Raw genomic sequence first — 9119 nt, 5'->3', positions numbered from 1 at the left:
ATCATGATTTATGCATCTTTTTCTCATTTTGTTCTTTCAGTTTCTTCTTAGGCTGATTTTTGTAATGCTTGATCTTGTTGCTGTCCCACAGGGAGGGAAGGGTTCGGTTCGGTTCTGGGATTATTGTGATTGTCTTCTAGTGATGATTCTAAATAAATAGAAAATAAAGAACCTTTGGATTATGCTGATGTGTTCTGTTCCAAACCAGTTTCCTCAGACGCGGCTGCAGAGCAGTGAGGGTGACTCTGCATCAGAACCAACAGCTGCATGAAACACAATGATGACCCATTGTATGCTCATTGGTTCTGTTTAACACTTTATTTCTTTGCCATCTTTGTCGTTAAACAGCCACACCCAATGTCAGCCATTAATAAGCCCGTTGGTCGCCACTGATAGCCAATGATACTGTTAGCAAACAAAGGGGAAGGAGGCAGGCATTTAAAGGGTTAAAAACAAATCACACAGCATTCCCCTATACGTCATAAATTCATAGCCTTTTCCCTTCAACCTTCTGGTGCTCGTGATGAAGAGGCCATGATGACCTTGTTTCCATGCAGACATTGAACGCAGCACAGATAATGACTGAAAATAAAGACGACATCGTCTGTGCTTAACAGAATAAATCTTATTTCTCAGCTTCCAGCCTTCATCTCACCTTTTTTCACATTATGGGATTTTAAACACTTGGTTAAAGCACAGATTCCAGTGATGAGCGGATTAAAAATGGGATTATCATCTTGGATCAGATGTTATCTACATGTGTGAGTGAGAAACAGATCCAGAAAGGAGGCAGAGATCAGAACCCTTAACTGTTTGAACTGGTTCAGATTAGTGAATAAAAATCATTACTGGTCCATAAAGACGCCGACCAGCAGAACCAGTTTAAGGTCTGAGACATCCACTTCAACCCCTCCAGTTTGTGAAGACCAGATTATTGGGATAATGTGAAGCAGCTTCCTGTTTACTGATCAGAGGAGATCTGATTGGTTCACGTTGTTTTTTTACATAAAGCTGAAACCAAACATGAAAGAAAGTTAAAGCAGCTTCTGGTTCTGCTGCTTTCAGGGGGAGGGGGTGCATCGCCATCAGTCCTCCTCTTTGGACGTCTCCATGACGACGGCCGCCTCCTCTTGGAAGCAGCGCCTGAAGAAGTTGAGCATGGATGTTAGCATGTAGCGCTCGCTCTCTACGCTGATGATGCGGTGACCTTCATCAGGGAAGATCTGGGCAGAAGGACCAAAATACCACGTTTATTCAAAGCTTCAATCAAGCTCAGAGTCGCTTCATCAGAGTCAGACGCTGAAATGATGAACATCTGCAGAAGCAGAGCCTCAGATTCACCTGCAGGGTGTAGCTAACGTTCAGCGCCGACAGCAGCTGGAGCAGCTCTGCTGAATGCTGGAAGTGAACGGCAGCTGGAAGAGAAGAGATGCAGAGAGAGATTAGCCTGCAGAGGATCATTCATTCATTCATTCATTAGTTTATTCATTCATTCATTTATTCATTAAGTCATTCATTTATTCATTGGTTAATTAATTAATTAATTAATTAATTCATTTATTCATTCAGTCATTCATTTATTCATTGGTTAATTAATTAATTAATTAATTAATTTATTCATTCAGTCATTCATTTATTCATTGGTTAATTAATTAATTAATTCATTTATTCATTAGTTAATTAATTAATTCATTCATTTGTTCATTCATTAGTTTATTAATTAATTCATTCATTCATTCATTAGTTCATTCATTCATTTATTAGTTTATTCATTCATTCATTCATTCATTAATCATTCATTTATTTATTCATTCATTTATTCTTTCATTTACTCATTAATTTATTCATTTGTTCATTTATTAATCCGTTTATTCATTTATTAATTTATTCATTCATTCATTCAGGTTTACCCAGAAAAAACAAAGACTAAAAATGGAAACAGCTGATTCATCCGTTCATATTTCCTTATTTTTTGCTCCGACTGTAAAATAAACGATTTAGAATAAAATTCTTAAGTTAATCAGAATAAAAAATCAAAAGAAATAACTTGATTAAACAGCAGAATAAACACATTAACCCACATATAGAGGAAAAGTAAACAAAAAGGAACAAAAAGGAAACGCTGAATAAAAACTAAAATAAAATAAAAAGATAAATTAAACTAGTTTAAATGAGGCTGAAATGCTAAAATGTTTTTAATTATCTGATAAACTGATAAAGTAAAAGATCATTTAAACAGTTTTTAAACCAGTTTGAGGAACAAAGATCTGGAAAACAGCAGGAACCCCAGAGGGAAACTCGATGGAAGGAAAACATCAACCGGACAGAAAACCTGGATTCTGCAGAACAACAGGAGACCAGGACCAAGAACTGTGCAACCATTAGTCTCACCGTCCGCCGTGCCGTGGACAATCAAGAAGCCTTGTGGACTCGCCGCGGTGACGTCCCTCAGGAGACCGGAGATCTGCCGCAGACAGAGAACCGCCCAGTTTCCTTCTGGTGGAGCTCCCAGCTTCTGCTTCCCTCTAATGAACCAGACTACATCCTCATCACAGCGATGTGGTCCGCCGCGCGTAAAGATGGCGTCTTATTGAAACGGTGAGGAACATCATCAGAGATGCTGTCAGTGATCAGACGAACACATCAGCAGAGCTAGCTTAGGCTGCTATATGCTGGGTTTAACGCGTTTTTCCAGATAATTGAAAGATTAAACTGATCAGACGCTTTATTTGATGATAAGATCTGCAGACATCATGTCAACCATCAGCAGACTTCCTTTAACTTTACACCAATATCTCGTTTTCAGGACGCCATATTTCCAGGTCTATAACCAAACCTGCTGTGAAACACGGAGCTTTAAAAGCTTTCAGACTTTCTCTGGTGTTTGAGGACGGCTGGTTTATAAAATACGTCAGAAACTTTGTATAAATCGCATCCAATAATAGCGACTTTCTCTGTATGTCGTTTAAAGGAAAAGTTTGGCTCATATTCAGAATCCAAACTTCTGAAAGTTCTTTAAATCTGAAATGATTCCATCCTGTTCAATAAATGATCAGTGTTTTTAATTCAGAGTAATTTTCATGTGAATGTGCTTTACTGGAGGCATCCATGTTTGTCAAAGAACACTACTGCCACCTACTGGTTAGTGACATTGTCACGGTGCGGTATCGGCTGTTGATCAAGTCCCAGTGCTGTATCTGGTGTTTGTCACAACGCGCTATTATCCAAGTCATCTTGAAAACATTCTTCTTCCAAATGTTGGCTACATATTACGGGTTTTTTCTCTGGCCAGAAGTTCGATGGCAAATCCTCCCTCTTCAAGTTGGCGATCCAACGACCAACCCGTCCGTGGAGGATCAGGAATCAGAAAGGTGGAATAACTCTTTTTTTCACTTTTACCCGATGTATTCCAGCATCCAGCTGCCATGCACGTGGGCATTGTCAGTTTCACTATAGCTCTGGTGAATTTCAATGGTGAAGTCCTCTGGAAATCTTCAATAATTGTTGTTGATTGCAGATGTGTCTAGTAGTTCCCATTGATTTAGCTTGGAAAGCGGGGAGAATGGCGCTAGGCTTACCGCACCGTGACGTCACTGCTGGAAGATGGCAGGAGGGAGGGGCTACTTTATTTGGGCAAAAATGGCCGCTCCCAGACTCAATGATCGCGATGAAAATAATTTTTTTCATTTACTGATTAACACTAAAGTAATTTTATTACTGCGAACGTCTTAGTTTCAGGTATAAATAATGATCCAATGATTATTCCTGCTGATCGGACTTTTCCTTTAAATGTAAACAAGTAGCACTAAATTGGTGACTTAGAAACGACGCTGTCAAGGAACGCTATGGACAGCAGAAACATGCAAGAGGAGGAGAGTTTAGTGTCGGAGGCCGTGGATGAGTCTCCTCCGTTCTCCATTTTTTATTTAGAGGAGGAAAGCGGGGACGAAGATGTTGTGGAAGAAGACGCCAGGGCGGCAGAAGCTTGGTTTGGTGTAGAAGGCTTCCAGCCGTCCATGTTTGAGCCCTTGCCTCGCAACGCTGCCAGTTCTGTTAGCTCTACGCCTGCCGAAGACACAGACGTCCATCCCCGTGAACACTGGGACGCAACTCAATGGGAAAGGAAAGGATTCTGGTTTCAACCGTTGCGTATATTACTGCGACACATGAATCAAGATGCTATGACTGAAGACATTTGATTGACAGATGACCGTTGATATATGATTGGCCGAATTTAGGTGTTCAGGCTGACGTAGAACTAACTGGCCTGCAGGAGATAACGGAAAAAAAAAACATTTTAAGACAGGATTTTTTTTACATAGAAATTTCTAACTTTTGGGACAATATGGTCTGATAAAGAGAACATTTATATACATGTTTAAACCAGAATGATTTGACACTTAAATATTTTTCTATGACTCTAGATGTAAATTGTCTTGCTTCATTAGCAACGTGTCTCGTTTACCTCCGTATTTTAAGTAAAAATTACTTATTTAGATTTAAGTTTTTTTCAGTGTGTTTGATGGTTCCTTCGCCTTCATTTGTTGCGGACGGATGAGGTCATCACCGAGCGCACCCAGAACGGGTCCGCTAGCTCCAGCAGATCCAGACAGAACCCAGGTCTGCCTGGACCTGGACCTGCAGAGCGGTTCTCACTACCCGACTCAGGATGCATTAGAAAGGAAGCAGAAGGAAACCCAGAACCCACTTTGGTAGAAGATGTTCCAGCAGAACCTCCACAAACTGAACAAAGTCCTACCTGGTAGCTGAGATGTTGTTTGACAGGGAAGCCAAAGTACCTCTCAGATCCGGCGGATCCTGTGGGAGTCCAACAGAACCTCATAAAATCATTCCGTTCAGTTTTTCCTCTCAAACCATCAACTTCAACAACAGGAACTAAAAACATGAAATCTGTCATTTCTGCAGCTTCTGGTTCCCTGAACCACAAACCTCTCAGTGAGCCAGAAGATCTGGGAGCTTTAATTTGAAAGTCCAGGTCAGAACCACTTCCTGTTTGTTTCTAATATGAGCAACAGCCTGCAGTCTGCAGAACCTTAAACCTGGTTCCAATCAGAGCCGATCAGGTAATCTGCAGCTTGTGATATCATCAATCAGAGCGAGAACGTGTGAAAGAAATGATGATATGAAAGCAGGGGACGGGTCCGACTTGCTGCGACCTGTTAGCCTTCAGGTTCTGGTGCTGCTCGCCCTCCCAGTTTGGAACTGGGAGGAAGAAAAACTTGTTTCCTCCTCTGATTCTTTCATTTTCCTCACTTCCTCTTCCTACTTGAGGTGTTTGGTTGTGTTAGCAGCTGCAGAGGCTGCTCCTCACCGTAGAGCCTCCAGTTAGTGATTGGAGCCACGGCGACGCCACATTTGATCTGTGAGCTGTGAGACAGGAGCAGGAGGGAGGACAGGAACCCCCCATACGCCTAGATAAAAAAACATCAGCTTAGAACAAAGAACCATAAAAGGTTCTGATTACCTCAGGATGTTCCTCACCTTCCCATAAACTCCAACTCTGCTGCCGTCAACGAAGGGAAGTGTCACCAGCTGCCTGAGAACGAAATGATAGATGAGAAATTATTAGTGGACAGAAAGGAAGAACCTAAGAACGAGCCTGACATCACTGCTGGGAAGCTGCAGCATCCTGGGAGCAGAGAACAGGCTGAGAACACGCAGAGAACACGCTGAGAACAGGCTAAGAACAGGCTGAGAACATGCAGAGAACAGGCTGAGAACACGCAGAGAACACCCAGAGAACAGGCTGAGAACAGGCAGAGAACAGGCTGAGAACAAGCTGAGAACACGCAGAGAACAGGCTGAGAACACGCAGAGAACAGGCTAAGAACAGGCTGAGAACAGGCTGAGAACACGCTGAGAACATGCAGAGAACAGGCTGAGAACACGCTGAGAACACGCAGAGAACAGGCTGAGAACACGCTGAGAACACGCTGAGAACACGCAGAGAACAGGCTGAGAACACGCAGAGAACAGGCTGAGAACACGCAGAGAACAGGCTGAGAACACGCAGAGAACAGGCTGAGAACAGGCTGAGAACAGGCTGAGAACAGGCTGAGAACAGGCTGAGAACACGCTGAGAACACGCAGAGAACAGGCTGAGAACAGGCTGAGAACACGCTGAGAACACGCAGAGAACAGGCAGAGAACAGGCTGAGAACACGCAGAGAACACGCTGAGAACAGGCTAAGAACAGGCTGAGAACATGCAGAGAACAGGCTGAGAACACGCAGAGAACACCCAGAGAACAGGCTGAGAACAGGCAGAGAACAGGCTGAGAACATGCAGAGAACAGGCTGAGAACACGCTGAGAACACGCTGAGAACAGGCAGAGAACAGGCTGAGAACAGGCAGAGAACAGGCTGAGAACATGCAGAGAGCAGGCTGAGAACACGCAGAGAACAGGCTAAGAACAGGCTGAGAACAAGCTGAGAACACGCAGAGAACAGGCTGAGAACACGCAGAGAACAGGCTAAGAACAGGCTGAGAACAGGCTGAGAACACGCTGAGAACATGCAGAGAACAGGCTGAGAACACGCTGAGAACACGCAGAGAACAGGCTGAGAACAGGCTGAGAACACGCTGAGAACACGCTGAGAACACGCAGAGAACAGGCTGAGAACACGCAGAGAACAGGCTGAGAACACGCAGAGAACAGGCTGAGAACACGCAGAGAACAGGCTGAGAACAGGCTGAGAACAGGCTGAGAACACGCAGAGAACAGGCTGAGAACAGGCTGAGAACAGGCTGAGAACACGCTGAGAACACGCAGAGAACAGGCTGAGAACAGGCTGAGAACACGCAGAGAACACGCTAAGCCGGAGAACCCTGGGAGCAGAGAACACACTGACATACAGTAAATCTTTATTTTCCACATGTAACTAAAATGCCGCCTGCTTCCTGTTTGTTGTGTTTTTTCTCCCGTCTTTCCTTAAAGAAGTTTGCAGCTGCTGTGTCATCCATCCATCTTTAGTGACTGTTGATGCTCAGAGATCAAGGTTAATAAAACCAGCCAGTAAAGGGTTCATAGATCTTCTATCCTGCTGCATGAAAATGAAGAAAACAACCAAACTTGTTCTATCATCTCCATCAAAGTCCAGAAGTTTGTCCAACCTTCAACCTTCCCTGCAGGAAGAACCGCCTCATCAAGTCACAGGTTTTGTACATATTTGGGCCCTGGGGGCCCCTGGGGGCCTCCTTCAGAATGGACCATGGGAACCTACTCCAGCGCTGCCATCTGGTCCTGAACATCAGCCGTCCCCAGGTTCTGATGGACCGCCCGGCCCCTCCTGTCCACTCGGGCCACGACGACTCGGTCCAAAGTGACGAGCACCGAGTCCCAGTCCAGAGCGAAACGGTCGTTCACATCTTGGCCACCAGGGGCGCTGTCTCTACAGACAAACATGTTCAACAGGAAACATTTTAAACAAAGAGAATCTGATCAAAGACACAGAGAAATGTTTCTAATAGGAGGGTAAATGAATCCGTTTCTAAGATTAACACTGAAATCGCTTTGAAACCACTTTGAAACCGCTTTGAGCTTTAGTTTGTTTAAACTTTTAAAGACTTTGGGTTTGAAAGGAAGGACGTACAGGAGGAGTAAAACCGGATGCTTCAGCGTTTCATCCAGGTCTCTGGGAACCATCAGCTCCACACCGAGTCCTGCAGAACAACCCAGAAGGATCACCAAGAAGCGGGAAAAAAGAAAGAACATCCCGTTAAGTTCCTGGTTCTGCTATAGCAGTTAAAACACAAAGTAATCCCACCCTGTCAGTCATTACTAAACCACGATTTATTTCCAGGTATTTCAAATATTATACAATACTTTATGTCATTCCGTCATGAACATAAGACTAGAACTCAAAATGAGACAATGATTAGTATCAGATCCCAAATATCCTACTAAGTGTTCAGCCTGTATTGCACCTGTATTGGCCTAGTCAAAGTCAAGCCCTTGATCTAGACCAGGGGTGGGTAGTTCTAGTTCCTGAGGGTGGCCATCATGCAACTCTTAGATGTGCCTTCGGTTCAACACACCTGAATCAGGTAATTAGATGATTGAGAGGAGTCTGGAAGAACCGACTCCATCCTGAGGAGGCAACTCAACCATTTGACTCAGGTTTGTTAAACCAAGGATGGATCTGAAAGTTGCAGGATACCGGCCCCCAGGAACTGGAATTGCCCGCCTCTGATCTAGTAAAAGCGCTGCTTCCAGTGGTTTAGCTGATAACTTTATTCATAAAGAACTTTACAAATCAACCGACGAGAATAAAGGCTATAAAAACAGAAAGAGGTGAAGGAGTTTCCCTTCCGTTGGTTGATCAAGCAGATGCTCCGGTCCGGTTCTTACCAGATCCGGTTCTTTGCAGGATTCTCCGCTCCCTCCTCGGTACGGTTCTGTCAGTCAGAGCTCTCCTCAGCTCCACATTCGTCTCCACAGCCAGACATCCTGCTGAGTTCAGGACAGAAACCAATCAGTTGTACGGCTGCTAATCCTGGAGATAGAATCCTGGATCTTTCTGCGGTTCTGAAACGGTTGCTGATTGCAGCGTGTTGCAGCAGATCCGCCGCCGACCACGCATGATGCAAGGCAGGGAAAGAGGAGGACGTACCGCTCATGTCCTGCAGCCTGTGGAGGGTGGTCTGAGGTATTCCAGGTCCTGGAGACAAGATGACGGCAGGAGGTCTTAGAGGCAGATCTCAGAAATACATAAAAATGATATTTCTGTAGTTTAAAATGTGTGAAATGATCTATTTATTTCTTTTGAGGCTGAGAAGCAGTTCATCCTGTATGTTTCTGTCCTTTCCTCTGTTGTTTGGGTTTTTTCTCTGCATGCATTGATCATTTCTGATGATGATGGGGGGGGCACCGGCCCTGCCGTGCTCTCCAGGCCGCCCCGGGCAGCCCTCTGCTCAGACAAACTTTCCTTTCTTCTGTTTCTAGATTTATTATCAGGCAGTTTTTCTCCTTTAGATTTTATGAAACTTTTACTTAAAGTTCAACTTAGATTCTTAACGCATTGAGCTTTTACAGAATTAAAACAGTTAAGAGTTTCTATCAATAAGATCAAACAGTTTTTATGATTTTCTAACCCAGA

General features: G+C 44.0%; 1 protein-coding gene across 2 annotated transcripts in view; it reads right to left on the bottom strand.

The window, feature by feature from the left end:
• Nucleotides 1–299: 299 nt before the first annotated feature.
• LOC119772721 (inactive dipeptidyl peptidase 10-like) overlaps nucleotides 300–9119 on the bottom strand; it is a 56245-nt gene continuing 47425 nt past the window's right edge. Inside the window, exons 17-26 of one of the 2 annotated variants that reach the window (XM_038269272.1) lie at nucleotides 8634–8681; nucleotides 8372–8470; nucleotides 7614–7683; nucleotides 7245–7412; nucleotides 5503–5557; nucleotides 5333–5432; nucleotides 4760–4818; nucleotides 2392–2464; nucleotides 1342–1415; nucleotides 300–1223 (exon numbers count right to left, since the gene is read on the bottom strand). In XM_038269272.1, coding sequence (XP_038125200.1) covers nucleotides 1086–1223; nucleotides 1342–1415; nucleotides 2392–2464; nucleotides 4760–4818; nucleotides 5333–5432; nucleotides 5503–5557; nucleotides 7245–7412; nucleotides 7614–7683; nucleotides 8372–8470; nucleotides 8634–8681 — 884 coding nt within the window. In that variant the 3' untranslated portion in view covers nucleotides 300–1085. Of the gene's footprint in view, nucleotides 1224–1341; nucleotides 1416–2391; nucleotides 2465–2515; nucleotides 2587–4759; nucleotides 4819–5332; nucleotides 5433–5502; nucleotides 5558–7244; nucleotides 7413–7613; nucleotides 7684–8371; nucleotides 8474–8633; nucleotides 8682–9119 lie in introns of those variants that run through there. The other variant, XM_038269271.1, reaches the window with a different exon arrangement.

Source organism: Cyprinodon tularosa, unplaced genomic scaffold, assembly GCF_016077235.1.
Source record: "Cyprinodon tularosa strain WSP-4 unplaced genomic scaffold, ASM1607723v1 ctg727, whole genome shotgun sequence".
Classification (NCBI taxonomy): Eukaryota; Metazoa; Chordata; class Actinopteri; order Cyprinodontiformes; family Cyprinodontidae; genus Cyprinodon; species Cyprinodon tularosa.
Note: the sequence above shows the minus strand (reverse complement) of the source record. Positions and strands in the feature narration are given on the sequence as shown.